Genomic DNA, 18,213 nt, shown 5'->3' with positions numbered 1-18,213 from the left:
GAGTCAGTTCCGACCCATAGCGACCCTGTACAGGGTTTCCGAGGGTGTAAATCTTTATGGGAGTAGAAAGCCTCATCTTTCTCCCGCAGAGCGGCTGATAGTTTCGAACTGCTGATATATACCTGAGTGTTTTGAAAAAAGAGCTAAAGTGAATAGAGAGAAATACTGCTATCTGATGGTACATGGAGGGGATTATAATCATTGTAATGAAACAAGGTGTATGATTTGTTGAATGTAAAACTGATGGTCTACCCTGAAAACTTTCACTCAATCCACAATAAAAAAAAACCTTAAAGAAAAGGGAAAAAAAAAGATGCAAAGAAAATGTAAAGAAAGCAAAAATGTTCAACACTGTATCAATAAATAACTTCCATATAAATGGAGAAAAGATTAAAGGTGTCAGTGACTTCATTTTGCTTGGATCAACCATCAACACTCATAGAAGCAACAGTTAAGAAATCAAATGACATATTACATTGAGCAAATCTGCTGTTCAAGACCTCTTTAAAGTGTTGAAGAGTAAACAGTTAAGAAATCAAATGACATATTACATTGGGCAAATCTGCTGTACAAGACCTCTTTAAAGTGTTGAAGAATAAAGAAGTCAGTTTGAGGACTAAAGTACACTTGACGCAAGCCATGGTATTCTCAATTAACTCTATATGCATGCAAAAGTTAGATAGTGAATAAGGAAGACCATAGAAAATTTGATGCATTTGAGTGTACTATGGACTGCCAAAAGAACAAATCGATCTCTGTTGAAAGAAGTGCAGCCAGAGTGCTCCTTGGAAGCCAGCATGGCCAGACTTCATCTTTCATACTTTGGACATATTGTCAGGAGGGAACCGTCAATGGAGAAGGATATCATGTTTGGTAAAGTGGAGGGTCAGAGAAAAAGAAGAAGACCCCAACTAGATGGATTGGCACAGTGGTAGCATCAATGGGCTCAAACGTAGCAACAATCATGAGGTTGGCCCAGGACCAGGCAGTGTTTTGTTCTGTTGTGCATAGGGATGCTATGAGTTGGTATCAACTTGATGGCACCTAACAAAACGAAGAACAAGATGCAAAAGAAGAGTTAGGAAAACCAAGAAAGAAGCAAACATGACCCATAATATTTCACTGTTCTAAAACAACAGGTGCAGTCATTAATATACCTATTGTTGGATTTGAAAAGCAAAGCTTATAGTATTTCATTTCAGCATGGTAAAGTCTAATCATCTATAAACCTCATCTATAAAAATGGGGGTAATAATACCAGGAGGATGTTTACTTGTGCTTTCTTAACTATGCAAAGAATTTCGACTGTGTGTATCGTGACATGCTATAGATAACACGGTGTAAGAATGGGTATTCCAGAACACTCAGTTGTGCTTATGAAGAACCTGTACATAGACCAAAAGGCGAGTCATTCAAACAGAACAAGAGGATATACTAAAATCAGGAAATGTGTGTGTCAGGGTTGTATTCTTTCACCGTGTTTATTCAATCTGTGTGCTAAGCAAATGATCCAAGAAGTTGGATTATATGAAGAAGAATGTGGCATTGAAATTAGAGGACGAGTCATTACCAACTTGAGATAAATAAATGATACAACTTTGTTTGCTGGAAGCAAAGAAGATGAAGTTCAAAGACCACAGCCTTCTGTATGGGTTGCACCTCAGTGTAAAGAAAACAAAAATTCTCACAACTGGACCAATAAATAACATCATGATAAATGATTTTATCATGATAAAATCATTAATTTTTTTATGAAGAAAACATTGAAGTTGCCAAAATTTCATTTTGTTTGAATCTACAATCAACACTCATAGAAGCAGCAGGCAAGAAATTAAATGATACATTGCATTAGGCAAATCAGCTACACAAGACCTATTTAATGTGTTCAAGAGCATAGATGTCAGTTTGAGGACTAAGGTGCACCTAACCCAAGCCATGGTATTTTCAGTAGCCTCATATGCATGTGAAAGTTGGACAATAAATATGGCAGACAATATAAGAATTGATGCATGTGAGTTATGGTGTTGGAGAAGAATACTGAAAATGCCATGGACTGGTAGAAGAACAAACAAAAGTGTGTTGGAAGAAACAAAGCCAGAATGCTTCTCAGAAGCCATGATATCAAAACTTTGTCTTTCATCCTTTGGTCATGTTATCAGGAGGGACCAGTCTCTGTAGAAGGACATAATGTTTGGCAAAGTGAAGAATCGGCCAAAAAGAGGAAGACCCCCAGAAGGTAGATTGGCACAGTGGCAACAGCTGTGGGTCCAAGTGTAACAATGATTGTGAGGTGGTGCAGGACCAGGTGGTGTTTTGTTGTCTTGTGCATAGGGTCACTGTGAGTCAGAACCAACTTGACAGCACCTAACAACAACATTTTACAGAGTAATGAGGATGAAGGGAGGTCATGTCTGGTGCTCTTATTCTGTAGTAATGCCCATGATTAATTTCTTACTAAATGTTTTCATTAGACAGTAGTTTTATTTTTCTTTTGTCAGGTCTTTCATAGTTCATGTATTGTTGTTGATGTTAGGTTTATATTTCATACTTGGCTTTTATTATTATAATAGTCATCTAATCTCAAGATAAATAAATGTTCTATTTTCCAGTAGTACTTTGGCATTTTAGTTTTTAAGATATGTAATCTTCTCATTAAAGATTTTTTTTAAACTTTCATTGTCAATTGAGTGAAGATTTACAGATTAGGTTAATTTTCCATTGTACTTCATCTCACTGATTGCTGTCCCCTCATTGTATCATTTATCCCATCTCCTCCCTGTGTTTTCTGTTTCCATTCCTCCATCTTTCTAACCCTTCTGAACCTTGTCCTTTTGTAAATGCTATGCCTTTTTTTTTTTAAGCCTCAAATGGTTGATTATTCTATGGTATACATACCTCACTAGGGTTATTGTTCCACAGATAGACGTATCTCTTGTTTGGCTGAAAATTGAGCCATGGGAGGAATTCATTTCCACCTATGATAAGGGTCATTGTTTCAGGGTTCCAACAGTCCTTGCCCTATAAGTAAGCCTGAACTTTGTTATGATTTTGAAATTTGTTCCGCATTTCTCTCCCACTCTACCCAGCATCTTCTAATGTGATCCTTTTCAGAGCACCTGGTAGTGGTTGCCGCCGGGCACCATCTAGTTCTGATCTAAGGGGCAGGGAGAGTGCTGCTTTTGTGGTCTAATTAATTCCTTCCATGTGTCTTCAGTTTTATCACTCTTTTTTCCCTCCATACAGGACTGAACCAATAGTTTCATCTTATATGGCCTCTCATGAGCTCAAAGATTTCTTATCTACAACATCTGTTTACTCTTTAATCTTTAGATTATTCCATAAAGTGAAAAATAACAAAAGTAATTCTAATGGAAGCTACCATTCATTCAACACCATGTGTCAGGCACTGTAGCACACAGTTTACATACAGTGTATCCTATTTAAGTTCTAATTTGTCTAGTACTTAGAGGATGACTAACAATGAGTTCATACTGTTTTGTATTGTTTTCTTTTTCTCCTTTTTTTGTTGTTGTTGCCCATTCTGAGATCAGCATGAAACTTGAAGTCTCAATAGTCTTGAGCAGGGCTACCAAACTCAAACACCTGCAGGTCCAGTTGTGATAATATAAATGAGAAGCAAGCAGGATCTAATGCAATATGGAGTGTTGAGGACTGTGATAAATTAAAGAGCTGTGCTTCATCTAAAGTTAGCTCTGGTCAACTGTTGCCTGTGGAATTGATCGTTTCTAACTCTTTTTAAGTTTTAAGAAAAGCTAGAAGATTTCAGGTTTGCTCCCCAAAGGAAGACATAGAAAGTACTGGACAATAAATAGCTGTGTATTACAAAAATTGTGAGGGAGACAGCAAAGGAGAAAGCCATCGGAGAGGAGTGTGTAGGTTGCAGATAAAACAGCACAGCCATGGGATGTCATTTGTTGTCAGCACAGAAAACTCTTACATATATCTGCAGTTTTGAAAGCCACAAAGCATCACAGATATTCAAATGTGCTGAACTGAAGACACCTAGGAAAGGTTCAGTTATGTTTGATTTATTAAGACACAGAAGTCGTCATTGGCTCTTAGGAAGGATTGTGTGTTTTAAAAGTACCAAAAATAAGCCAACTACAAACTCCTCTTACTATACCAGGATTTTTTGTTGTTTTCATTTAATGGTTCATATTTTCCTGTGTGAGATTCCTCAATCTCAATTTGTACGTCATCAAAGCCATAGATTTCAATGTGAAACATTGCTTGGTTTAGATCTTGACCAAGTAAGATTGTTTGTTGATGAAGAACATTATTTTTCCTTTTGTCCAGAATGCATACACAGCCACCGCTATCAATAGCACCAACTTCTGCACCTCAGCAAAGGATGCCTTTGTCATTCTGGTGGAGAATGCTTTGCGAGTGGCTGCCATCAACACAGTGGGGGATTTTATGCTATTCCTAGGCAAGGTAAGACCAACTACTCCTGTGCTGTCTGAGAGATACAGTATTTTTTTTTTTTTTTTTTGCACCTGTACAATATACTCACGTATGTTTCATTTTTAAACATCTACCTCAACCAAAAAGAATTCCTAGTGGCACAGTGGGTTAAACAACAGGCTACTAACTGCAAGGTTGATGGTTGAAACCCAACAACCACTCCATGGGAGAAAGGCGAAGCTGTCTTCTCCACAAAGATTTACAGCGTTAGAGATCTAGTGAGGCAGTCTGCCCTGTACTTTAGGGTTGCTATGAGTCCAGTCACAACCAGAGAGAAATAGTTAAAGCAACATAAAATGAAAGTATATATAAGCAGAGCAAGGAAAGAAACCGCCATTGATTTATGCATCAACTTTCATGAATCTTAATGGAATTATGCTGAATGGCAAAAAAAAAAAAAAAAAAAAGTGCTAGAAGTTTCCCTATTGTATGATTTCATTTCTATACCATCCTTGTAATGAGAGAACTTTAGAAATAGATGAGTAGTTGCCAGGGGTCAGGAATGGGTGTCGGGGAAGTGGGAGTGACTATGAAAGGGCAACAAGGGGGGATCCTTGCAGTGTTGGAAGTGTTTTGTTTCATTCATCCCTCCCACAGCACACTCTACTCAGCTGGCTTAATAATTCATTGTGGTGGCCATACAGAACTCAGACACCAGACATATAGTTTGGAGGTTTATTAAGGACTTAACAGATTACTATGCGGGATCAGAAAATGCCCAGGGCACAGTTCTTCCAGTCAGAACAGCGTCTCTGCCGTGCCCACAGGCAGGCTTCTCTCTGGTTCTCGGGCCCTTGGCCTGGCCTCTGCCCTGTTCCAGCAATATTACAAAGCTCTTTTAGGACCTTATTTTCCTAATACTGCTGACCAATAGAGTCCTCGAATGAAAGAAAGATTTATAAGCAATGTTGAAAATTTTGAAGCTAATAAGCATACATTTTTTCTCAGAAAGCTGGAGAAAAAAACAAAGTCTCAGGTTTCTTTGCTTCTGTGTGAAATTATTTCACTGCTAGTTGATTTTACTTTTTCTCACACTGATTGCATGTTCTGGCTGGCAATTTATTTGTCTTTGATTAATAAAAAATGAAAGCATACATGATTATTTATGAATGTTGTTTTATGGATGTCAGGTGATTCCTTCCAACTGATAGTGACCCCATGTGGCACAATAGAACTGCCCCATATAGTTTTCTTGGCTGTAATAATCTTTATGAAAACAGATTGCCAGTCTTCCTTCCATGGGGTAGCTGAATGGGTTCAAACCATCAGCTTTAGAATTAGCAGCCAAGTGCTTAACTGTTGCATTATCAGGACCCCACACTGATCAATCTGTTAAAACATGGGCCTCAGAGACGAAAGGGTAGCGTAAATACAGGTGAGTGGTAGCAGCAACAACCAAAAAAAGCCTAAGAGGAAACTTACATTGTCAGACATTGTGTCAGATACTTCAGAATTATTGATTTAACAATTATGGATAGATACAAGGTCGGTTTGAACCACAAGGTTAGTGGTTCAAAGTCACCAGTCACTCCTCAGACATCCTGTTATACAGGGTCACTATGAGTTGGAACCGACTCAACAGCACTTAACAACAACATATGTGTTATTGTGGAGTCCTGGTGGGGTGCTGTAGGATAAGCACTGAGCTGCTAACCACAGGTTGATGGTTCAAACGTTTTAAACCCTATACAGGTTCGCTTTGAGTTGAAACCACCTCAACGGTACTTAAAAATGACAAAAATGTGTTATTGTGTCTCTTTAAAGATGCAAAAACTGGCTCAGAAAGGTTGAAAGAACTTGATTAGAGGTACATAACCAAATGTGATTCAAATCTACATCGATTTGACTCCAAAGCAAGCATCTTTTCTTTTCCATAATGACATAGATGCCGCTTTTTACACACATGCATTATAAAGGATACTCAAAAAGACATTTTAAATGTGTGAGATACATATAAATAAAAGTTCTTGGTGATCCTCTTGAACACTCTGGGATATGTGCACCCTACCATGGAGACCACTGATGCCAGACCAGGGTCTTCTGAGATGTAGGCTATGAACTTTATTACTGTCACCTGGCATGCTTTTAAAATGCAGAGCTTTAATTTCTAACCAACCAGACTCTCTGGGAATAGAGCACAGGAATGTGCACTGTTCACAGATTCTCCAAGTGAGTCCTTATCCTCACTACACTTGGAGAAACTCCTCGGCATCCTCTGTATGAATAAACACACACTAGTCTCTCATTATATTTGGAGTAGTTATTAAATGTGTTCAACTTTTTTAGTTTACATTTCTAGTTCTTCAGCTTGTTTCTCATACAGCATAATTTTCCAGCTTTGCACTGGAGCATTTTTTTGTCTCAACATCTTTTTTGTTTGAGTCACTTCTTTGCATAATTGACCTGGATATTTGAAATGTTTGACTTTTAGTGATATAGTGAGAATGTTGGAGTATTGGTGTGGCACTGTAGGATAAAGCACTCGACTGCAAGGTCAGCTTGAACCACATGGTCAAGTTGAACCTCAGGGTTGGCGGTTCAAACCCACCAGCCACTCCCTGAAAGCCCTATACAGGATCGCTATGAGTCGGAACCGACTTGACAAGCACTTAACAACAACAAAAGTGAGGACGTAAAGAATCTCAGTCCTTCAATAGGATGGGTTTACAGAATTTGAAGAAGAGATAAGAAGTAAACTCATTTTGAAATTGAAATCACCATAGTCTAAGAAAATGGATGTAATTATCCATTTGTGAACATCACCCCAGAAAATAAGTCATTAAAAGAAAAGACTCAAATGTTGCTACAAAAATAAAGGGATCTTACAAAGCTTGAGCAGACTGAGACTTGCCCCTAAAAGGATCGAAGAAAACATTAATTTAACAGCTTACCCAGTTTATCATCTGATACTTTATCGCTTCGGCTTAGGGTAATGGTGACTGGAAGCTGTGTTACACTGATAAACAGTAAGGAAAGAGAATTCTTTGTCTGTCTGATCTCAGCTCAAGTAAGGCGATAGTTCCAGACGACTCTCCCTTTGTTATTTAAAGTCAAATAGGCCAACTGAAAGATCCGGCAAGACTATGTCTGGGATTCAACATAATCCATCACTGCTATATATCAGTTTCCAAGTATTTGCTGAGTTTTAAACCTGGAAAGAGTAACTAGGAATTGTCATCCTAAGACTATTATTTAAATGATATCTGCTAATCATTTACTCTGTGATGCTGGACAAGTCTGTTAGCATCTCTGAGCAGTTTTCTAGGCCATAAAATAGGGATAATAATGTTTACCATATACCATTCATAGGGCGTTGGAAGGAACTACCAAAAATTTCACAGGCTGCATGTGAAATGAAAAAGTGTCAATGTAAGTGATTCTTGAAAATAAGCAGACTGACTGTTTCCTTTCATTTTTATAGCATGGAATTTTTGGTAACCTCCTTTTTACACAGTTCAATTCTAAACTTTATTGCAAATCATATTAAATTTACTACATATTCTTTGTGAAATAACATGAAACAGCAAAAGCTTTAAGAAACAGAGATGTTCATTATAACATTTTTTATATCTTAAAACAATACAGACCTGCAACAGTGGGAGAATGTTTAAATAAATTATAAATCACTCAAGAAATGAGACTGTATATCTGGGTATTTAGGAAGCATTTATAATGATAACTGTAAATATTAATGAAGAGCTTTTAATGATTTCTTTATACAAGGGGACTTCAAAAGGTTCATGGGAAAAGTCCATTCTCTTTTAACTCAGTTTTTTTCAAGAAGTTTTGAAATTCCCTCATATTGTATTATTTTGTATATGTGAAAAAAACCTAAAAAAAATTAATAGAAATCCCCTGAAATAGCAATACTTTCTTCTGAGTGCTAAGAGTATGCATAATTTTATATACATAAATGTGCATACATTTGCCTTAAAAATTGCCACAGATTAAGTTGAAGTTGTAGGGAGCATCATAATGATTATATTTAATGTAAAAAAAAAAAGTTTTAAGTAACTTTTTTGTATTATAAGATATCCATGTATAACTATATGTGTATGGTGGTGGTTACATGCCATGGAGTCAGTTTCGACTCATTATGTGTATTTATACTTCTTGTTTTGGGATATAAGGACTGTATGCAACCTTTGTTGGTAAAATAGTAAATAGAATTTTAAACCTACAAATGCTGAAGGGACGGTGGTTTTCTAGAGTCCGATAGTAAGTGTGGTCTTTGTTCTCTCTGCTTCAGGTGCTGATAGTCTGCAGCACGGGGCTGGCTGGGATTATGCTGCTCAACTACCAGCAAGATTACACAGTATGGGTGCTGCCTCTGATCATCGTCTGCCTCTTTGCTTTCCTAGTCGCTCATTGCTTCCTGTCCATTTACGAAATGGTAGTGGATGTATTATTCTTGTGTTTTGCCATTGATACAAAATACAATGATGGGAGCCCTGGCAGAGAATTCTATATGGATAAAGTGTTGATGGTAAGCACCTCAAATGCTCTCTACTGTTTTAGAGATAAAAATACTCATAAATACATTTTGCAAAGCAGCCTTTATCTTTACGTTCTATTATAAATAACTCAGTGATTCAGAATTAAACCTAGAGCATTCATGAATGAAACTACTATTGGGAAAATCTGGAAGGAAGGTCTCTTTTCATGGACAAGATCATTTCAGATCTCTCAGACTGGAGCAGTGTCTCTTAACAGTCCTGAGCTCAGACTTACTGCCACCCCTCTGCAGTTAAACAAATCTGAACTGACTTTTTAAACCTGCCTTCTAGCCCTTGAATTGGAAGATAAGACCACTGATGTTATAAATATATTTTCCCAAAATGGGACTCAAAGAGACAAAGCCATTATTTCCCATGTTTCACTGTGGTGTATTGGTGTGGCACTGTAGGATAAGCACTAGACTGTTAACCATGAGGTTGGAGATTCAAACCCACCAGCCACTTCTTTGACAACCTATACAGGGTCACTATGAGTTAGAAGTGATACGATGGCACTTAACAAGAACAGTACTTGCCATCTCTTATTTCCCCGTCTACCACCTTTCCTACAGGGTTGCTATGAGTCGGAGTCTACTGGTCAGCAATTAACAAGAACAGCAAACCACCTTTGCTACTGTTAACTGCTGCCATCCCTAGTGAAACTCATCATCTAAAATATGCTAGGTCAAAGTAAAGATGTTTCTTCATGAATACAGATAACAGACCCGGGACTAGTAGATGATGTTGTTTTCCCTCAGTCAAAATTTGAATATTTTCAGAGATGCTCAGATTCTTTAGTTATGTAACCTCTGCAGCTTCTTATATCACAACCTCAGTTAAAATTTTCTTCTAAATTTAAGCTATTATTATCCATGTCAAATGCTGCAAAATTAAAGATCCTTTTTAATAATACTACTTTGCTGTTGAGTGCTAAAATATACCTATCTTCAGAATAGATAATATTGATAGACAATTGAAATAACAAGTCATCTTCCAAAAGCATGTTTTATTCAATTAAATAAAAAAATAAGTATGTAAGTAAATAGACTTTTTAAAAATTTAAGTATCAGAAACTTCTAATGATTTAACTGGCCTGTTTGGCACTGATTATACAAGTAAGTTTAATATCTAAATTATCACTTTAAATGGAACTTCACCTAGAGCTTTGCATTTCTATGTGACTGAGAATATTTAAAAGAGTTTGTTGTTAAACTGATCAATGCAGTTTTCATTGCTTCCATTTTCTTCTGCAAGAATGATGGAGATGTAGCGAATAGGGAAGAATTGCTCCTTAAGCTTTGGTAGTGTAGATATACTTACTTTGGGGAGTATTTTTGTATTATGACTTCTGACCACAAGTTCCTGCTGGTACTCCCTGTCTTCTTGCTCTATAGAGTAATGTTAAGGATAGATAGACATTTTTTTAAAGAAGCTTATTTATGGTTTAATAAAAAAGAGTAAATAGCATTCTGTGCTTAGTAGTATCAGTGGGTTTGTTTTTGTTTTGTTTTGTTTTGCTTTATGGGGTTATTTCAAAGAGGAGGCTCCTGAAATAAAATGTTTTTATTGTCTCACTCTATATGGGAAAAATAAAACAATATCCTTTGTATGGGGAAAATGTTGTTGTTGTTATGTGCCGTGGAGTCGGTTCCGACTTATAGCGCTTTCCAGATGCTACTAACATTTTGTCTTTGAACCTTGGTGAGCTTGTCACACTGAATGGACAGAAAAAAATTTTTACATCAGTGGTTTGTGATCCATCCCCCCCCCACACACACACACACAAATGTCACAGCTCTTGTGTATGATATGAAACATTATTTATTGTTACATTTTTAGGTCAGATACAAAGATCGAGTCTAAGATATAAATGTCCTTTAAAATTCATCTACCAAGCTGAAATCTGTAGGGAACATGGAGTTTACGCAGTTTGGTTCCTGTTTTGCAGGAATTTGTGGAAAACAGTAGGAAAGCCCTGAAAGAAGCTGGTAAGGGAGGCGCTGCTGATGCCAGAGAGCTAAAGCCGATGGTAGGTGGAGATGAGGAGGTGGCCGCCCTCCAAGAGTTTCACTTTCACTTCCTCTCTCTCTCTCTGTCTTCACTGATTGCGCTTCTTCAGGAGAAGCTTTTGTTACCTGTATCATGCAGGACACGCTACTCGTTCTGTTTGTGTGCTTAACTATCACTTGAATGGCAGAAGTCTTGTCACAAATGAGACCATCTTCTGTAAAAGTAAGCTGAAAGGAACAGCATCTTCTCCCCTGCACAAGGCCACGCCCATGAAATTGCTGTTGGTCTTTTTGTTTGGTAACCTCAGTGTTAAGTTTTCACCAGTGAGCACTGGGTGGTGCACTTGAACTGATGGTTTGAATTTTTTCTTTTTAAAATTATTTTGGAAGGTTATAATAGCAATTCCTTTCAGCTTGCTAAAGTTCATATTCTGCTCCCTTACTCTTTTTATTTTCTTTTAAACAGTGTTCTGGTTATGTTGCTTTCTCCCTCGTTGACTTTCTTCTCTGTTGTCTGGATTGTACTGTCTTTGTTTCTTAAGCTCTTTTTTAGTACCAAACAAGGCAGTTGGCATCATTGCCCTCACTCCTGTGCAGTAGGCCTACCAACTCTAAACTTATCCTAGCTTTATTGTGAGAAGGATACATTATCTCTGATCAGTGGTAGATACAGGTTTTTACTTGAAAAATCAATCTGAAGTTAATCAGTACAAGGGTTGCTTTTCCCATAAATATTTTCACCACTGCATAACGACAAAGGTCTCTAACGTATATCAGTCTAATTACTATGTCAGTTTACAGAGACATTGATTCTTAGATAACATGTTTACTTCAAAATATGTAATTACTGAGTACGGAAACAGTTCATTTTAAACAACATGCCATCTTATAAAATCTGTATAAAATGTCCAAAAATATGAGGACACTCTTCTTTCTTTCATAGCACTTTAATACGCAGTTTGGTGTATAGATTTTTGTACTCAATATATGGTATAAAATAAGCCCATTTAAGTATTTAAGAGTGAAGGAAATAAGTTTATTTGTTGGGATGTGGATAGTTAGTTATATGTATATGCAAAATAATGGCATATACAAATAAAGTCTCAGCAAAATGTTTAGATAGAAGTTCTTTATAACTCCCTGCAGTGCCTATTTGGGGTTGTGTTGTTAATAGTGTTGATAATTGTTGAAAGCTAAAGTTTAGTTTCCCCAGGCACAGATCACTCTCATCAGAAGTTAAGGATATAGAAATTCAAATAGCTCTTTGTTCTCAATGTACATCCACAAGACTGGCTTAAGAGAGGGAAAAGGAGCTGATTAACAACCATTCCAGTTCGGTTCCTTGCCTCCCTCACCCCTTCTGTCTGTATTGCTCCTACTTCACTTAAGCTGAAGCTGATAGCCGTAAAGACGATGCCAGCCCTATGACAATATGGACAAATGAGGAAAGCTGTCTTCTTTCCATTGAAGGGTTATCCTGATTGTTCAGGAAATAAAGATTTCCAGCTTAAAACTTAATAGAACATAAAATCTGAAATTATAAATACCTCATTTAGCATAATTCATCTTTCCGCCCTTTTCTAATTTTTCTGTGATTAAAGATTCTCTTATATCATTCTTTAATAATGACTTAAGCTTGAACGTTTGGCTCTAGCTAATTTGATCATGAATTGGCAAATGTTTCGGCATTATTCTTTAATGAACAATGAATGATGTAAATACACCTTCTTTTAGCTAAACTTCCAATTTATCATAATGATATTAGGGGAAATTACTCAGGCGATGTGACATTCTACCAGAAACAAAACTAATTTTTTTTAAATGTTTATATTACTTTTAGTTTTCAGTGAATGCTCCTTACCTCAGACAACGCATCAAAATCCTCATCCCGGTTTTGCTTTTTGTATTGTGTAGTTCCCCTAGTTATTGTTTGCAGATTGATGATATAAATTCACTGCTGTGTCTCACATATTTTATGTGCATTTTTCTTCTGGTACTTTAGACATTGTAGCATTTACCCTAAAAATCATGTTTTAAATGGTTAAAAAATCTCCAAAAGAGAAACATGACATGTGCTCACAGGGTAACTTTATTCTGTAAGCACATCAACCCCTCTAATGCTTAGCACTCTTTTGACAATATGTGTGATTAGAGTCGAACTGTTCTTCTCCCACCACCTTGAATGTGTCCCCAAAGAATTACCTGACAAATTTCCCTTAAAGGTTGGGGATTGGTATAATTTAGGATTCCCTATTCACACACTATTCCCCTAGATGTCGTTCTCTAGAAGAACATCACACCAGTTTTGAGGTATCTCTAGAAATATTGCTGTTTGAGCTCGCTGCCTATCTCCTTTCCTATTGGGATGTTTTAATTGAAGGTTTCTTTTTAGCCCATGAAGTATTGTGCAGGAAAATGAGGTTTTAAATTTCCTTTTGACAAGGGGTCATTGCACTAAATTTAAGAACTTCTGGTTTTCCTCTTGGACATTTTTTTGTTTGTTTGAGAGAGGGGGAAAGAGCCTCTCTAGTTAAGGAGACTTTGAAGGCTTGTGAGGTCTTTCTGCAATTCATTACAGAGCTTCTCTGGAACAAACTACTAAATACGATGAAGAGTTTTGGGGAAGAACTTTTCTGGCCATCTGCTTGCTATCATACAGTAAAGAACATACTGAGGAAGGGAGGGGAAAAGTAGGCCATTAAAAGAACACAGGCTAGATGTATACTCTGTATGTCTCAAAGACGATCTAGAAGGAGGCGTGATATTCATTCAACAGGCTCAATACGAATAGGAATCAGCCTCTAGAGTATAGGCTCAGGGGAGATATTTTCACAATCCATTTTGCCCTGTTGCTGTTTGTGACCCTGTGTATATTTGTAACATCTTTTATGATCTCTTTTTAATGGTAATTGTCTAAGATTATACTCTGTATGGCTTTGTTTTCTAGGCTTCGGGAGCAAGTTCTGCTTGAACCTAGCTGACCGTTATGGAACCCATTGACATTCCAAAACAATATATACACATAACTATGTATTTGTGTGTGTGGGTGTGTGTATATATGTGTATATATGTATATACACACACACACATTATCAGCCAAAATCAGATAAAAGGAACAGGGATTTAATACCTTTTTTATGCTTATTTTTGTCAAACATGTACTCCTTTCATACGGGTGGCTTTTACAAGGCAACTTCCGTCATTTAATGTTTTCAATTGTAATTGTCTTAATGGAAATGTTAAGATTCATATCTGATTAACATTTTTAATAACTTAGAGGAGATTTTAACTTTAGTTGTTTAAATTAGATACAATTATTGTACCAAATTCTTTGTCTAAAAGTTTCTAGGGGTGATTTCCTGATGTGTGTATAAAAATCAAGATCTTATTTTACTGATGCATAAGTCCTAGTGGGACAAGACTAGGCTCATGCTTTCAGAGAAATAAGGCATTACTTCAATCACTGTACCCCAATCAAAGAAGCCATGTCATTTTACTTTTAGAAACATGCAAGTGGACCCAATATGGGAATTTTCATAATAGGTCATAACATTCGTCAGCAAACATTAAAAAGTAACCAACTCCTCAGGTATCTGTAGTTTACCCTAATGCTTCTATAAAAGAGAGTAGGTAGAAAGAAAAGGGTAGATAATCTTTCTTATGCAAACTTTTTTCTTACATTTTTGTCTTTCATTTTTTTACTTTAGTAGCATTCTTCACACATTCGTGTGCCTGATTTGAAGGAAGCTGGGGCACCCAGCAAGTTGAGCCTTTAAGTTTTTGTGTGTTGATTTGCAGATTAAGTAATTCTGGGAGAAATACCCAGGGGAGAGGAACATGGAACACAAAACATTGAAAATTTCGGTGCTTGGGTTTCTGCTTCAGAGGAACTTCAATGGCTTAGGGTTCAAAGGCCATTTTATTCATATGTTTGCTATAAAATTTGAAAACACACTGGCAGGTGCGCCTCTCCTTGGAAATTCATTGAATATCTAGAATTCTATAATGCTTAACTGAAGAATTGGTTCATGTTTTGATCCTCATGTGTAGATTGTTCTTTTTGTTTGGGGGTGGGTTTTAGTTTTGTTTTGAGTTTCTTTTATTCCTGAAGCTTACCAGATATGAATGGCTAATATTCCATTGTTTTGCTTATTGTAATGGTGAATGCTTTAAGAAAAAAGTGTAATTTGCTAAGAATAATTCATGATCTGTTTATGCGATAACTCCTTTTTGTTACAATTTTTTTAAAAAAAGCTATTTTTGTTAATGTAAAGTAAATATTTCAGAGCAAATTTTTTAAACTTATTGCACTAAATACAGGCTCTGTACAAAAAAAAAAAGCCTCAGCATTTTATCATTCCATGGAAGGAGAATCTTTTGAAAGAAAGCATTGCCTCCTACCACAATAAGACAGTGATTTAGAACGGTATTATAGAAAAGCATACAATTAATGTCACTAGGGCTTAATAAGCAGCTGTTTGCTAATGTGCTTCCTTTCAAAGGGTTGGGCCTTTTAATTGCTGCAAAAGGTAAATTGTATTTTTTTTTTTTTAAGTGTCAGTGTTTTACTCTAGCAAGGCTAAAAATTGCTAATTGCCTTGGTTTTATTTTCAAAGCTCATGTACTATTTCTGATTTTTCAGAATATTTGCAATAAGAGTCTGGATTTTAAAACACACACACAACAAACAATTCACAATTTAGAGCTCATGTATTGGCATGAACAGGGAAACCAACATTGTGAGAATAACTATTTTGAAACAATAATTCTCCGGAGTTAACATCTAGTCACCAGACATCATCACCATACAATTGTTTTTTAAATCTCATTTGAATTAGAATCAATCTAAGTATGTAACTCACAAGTATCCAAATCAGTGAGAGAGCAAATGATGTTAAGAAAATCGGAATACCATCTGCTTCGTAGTCATCCAGATTTTGCACATCCAGAAACATTGGGAATGAAATTTAGGGTTGGCAAAAGCCTGGAAGGTGGGTGTCAGAACAGAAGACATTCCAGGAACTAGCTATTTTAGGAGGTTTCCCTCCAAAGTGAGCTGATGGAAGTCTTGAATTTGGAAACTAGGTTCTACTCACTTGGACAACCCAGCATCATGGACTCTTGCTGTTCCCTGTTCCATATGCTCACAATCTCAGCTATTTGGAAGCCACCAGGAATGCTTTCTAATCATCATTTGCAACTAGAACTGTAATCAGAAAGAAATTTTGTATTTTTGTATAACTTGACTGTGTGCCATTTTATATAACAAGTCCTGTTTTACAAATAAATTTTGTTTTACTAACATTGTGTTTAGAAATTATGATCTATGTTTAACCATGTCATTTGAGTCTCAAATTAATTGCCAGAGTGTTTTCCCTAAGTAAATTTTTGTGCCATATTGATATATGCAAATATATGCATCTATCCCACACAGGCACATGCAGAGAGATATTTTCTTTATAGAATATCACTCTCATATAGACTTCATTCCTTGATTCATTTGAGAAAACCTTCCAGAGGCTTCTTAGCAATATTTGAATGGGTTCAGATTTATGTTTAGGTATTCCTGCTGCCTCTTCCACTCATTGCAAAATCATTCTTCTGCTAGCTGTGGGCTGCCTTATTGCTATTTGCTCACTGCCTCCATCTTCTGCCCAAGTGAGAAGAATAGATGAAGAACAAAAATGGTCTGTGAAATTAATAATTTTATAAACTGTTCACCCATGTTATGATTTTTGTCTTTCTATGATGGATCTTCAAAACTGTGTTCAGGACTTAATTCTAGAGTTATAGTTTGGGGCCTCTGTTGTCAATGGTAATAATGACCAGAGTATTTTTATTTCTTCCATCACATAGCTAAGCCTCCGGTGCATAATTTAGACTGACTAAACTCCTGCCTTAAGAGTAAATTCTGCCGTAATATAATATGGAAGGGAAAATGTTACATTCCAGTACAAGTCCAAAAGGGCGCATCTTCTATGGGAGGCTTCAGCAACACAATGGTAATAAAACATTAGGAATTTAGCGAGGCACTGAGATTGTTTAATCCTTGCATGGATGAACAGAGCTCAAAGCAGGCTGTGTCTTTAAACCATTTAATGCAATGTTTAATGTTTAAGATTAAAGTGTCAATCTTATCCTATAGCAAAATCAAGTCCTAAGTCACTGGAACTTAGGTAGCTTAACTCTGTATAGCTTCTCACACTTTTTCCTTAAAAGTGGAAAGGATGAGGCATTTACCCGATGTATTTTCAAATTATGCTGGAAAGAAGGTTTTTCTTTGTAGAGATGTTCTCTTACTCTATTTTATTTTTTTCAGCTAAAGGCATGAAGCTACTAAGTGTAAGCTTTTCCTAATACCATTGATCTTGGTATCTATCCAGGGCTCCCTTGCCTTCCCAGGGCAGTTTCAGGATTCACCCCTACAGTGGGTTGTAAGAACCCATTCCTTAATCCTAATCCTAAACTGCTTTAACTAGAGTATACCTCTCCTTCCCTCTTCCTCAAAGCAACTATACCAGATATTTACAGTCACTAGATATTTGGAGACTTCAGCCATTTCAAGAGGTCCCCCAGCCTGCAAAGTAGAATTCTGGGGTGAGTTTCAAGCCCAGAGCTGCCAGTTATGGTGACTTGAGCTTTTTTTTTTTTTTTGGTATTGTCTGTAGCCTTCTCATTTGAACTTTCCAGTAGCCTTAACATTATCTCTGAGAATTCCTCCAGAAAGGTCTTCAAGCTTTCCCCTTTGAATAAGTTAGTTATCTTCTGCTTTTCTCTAGTAGTCACCATTACTTAAAAACAATAACAACTACCAAACTCAGTCCTCAGAATCTGGAGGTTTATGCATGTACCTGCCACAGTTCATTTCTGTGTTCTATTCATATATGTCATTTGATGAATGGGCGCACACTCTAATGGCTTGCCTAGAGTTGCTGAGATAGGGTCTGTGAATAGATATTTGAAAATTGAGGCTTCACAGTAGTAAATGTGGATAGCAGAGACTTGTGTACTATGTATTCATGGCGTAGAATGCCTTTAGCTTTGAATGCATATTCATGCATTTTTGTGTACTAAGGAATACATGTCAACCCTTTTGACAAGTAGGCCCTGTTCAGGTAAAGTGGATGCTTTTGGAATTAACTCATCTTTGTTTAATGGCACGTAGCCCAAATTCTGAGAAAGCACAACCCTTATTGTGCCAAGAGAAAATAGAAAGCCAGCAA

General features: G+C 36.7%; 1 protein-coding gene across 2 annotated transcripts in view; it reads left to right on the top strand.

Annotated features, from left to right (window-relative positions):
- The window catches only part of SLC44A1 (solute carrier family 44 (choline transporter), member 1), a 178,272-nt gene extending 160,737 nt beyond the window's left edge, over positions 1–17,535 (top strand). Inside the window, exons 13-16 of one of the 2 annotated variants that reach the window (XM_006864700.1) lie at positions 4,318–4,455; positions 8,735–8,971; positions 10,930–11,010; positions 14,789–17,535. In XM_006864700.1, coding sequence (XP_006864762.1) covers positions 4,318–4,455; positions 8,735–8,971; positions 10,930–11,010; positions 14,789–14,797 — 465 coding nt within the window. In that variant the 3' untranslated portion in view covers positions 14,798–17,535. Of the gene's footprint in view, positions 1–4,317; positions 4,456–8,734; positions 8,972–10,929; positions 11,011–13,937 lie in introns of both variants that reach the window. The other variant, XM_006864699.1, reaches the window with a different exon arrangement.
- The last annotated feature ends 678 nt before the right edge of the window (positions 17,536–18,213 follow it).

Source organism: Chrysochloris asiatica, unplaced genomic scaffold (genome assembly GCF_000296735.1).
Source record: "Chrysochloris asiatica unplaced genomic scaffold, ChrAsi1.0 scaffold00069, whole genome shotgun sequence".
Lineage (NCBI taxonomy): Eukaryota > Metazoa > Chordata > Mammalia > Afrosoricida > Chrysochloridae > Chrysochloris > Chrysochloris asiatica.
The sequence above is the reverse complement of the archived record's forward strand: the minus strand, read 5'-3'. Positions and strand labels throughout refer to the sequence as shown.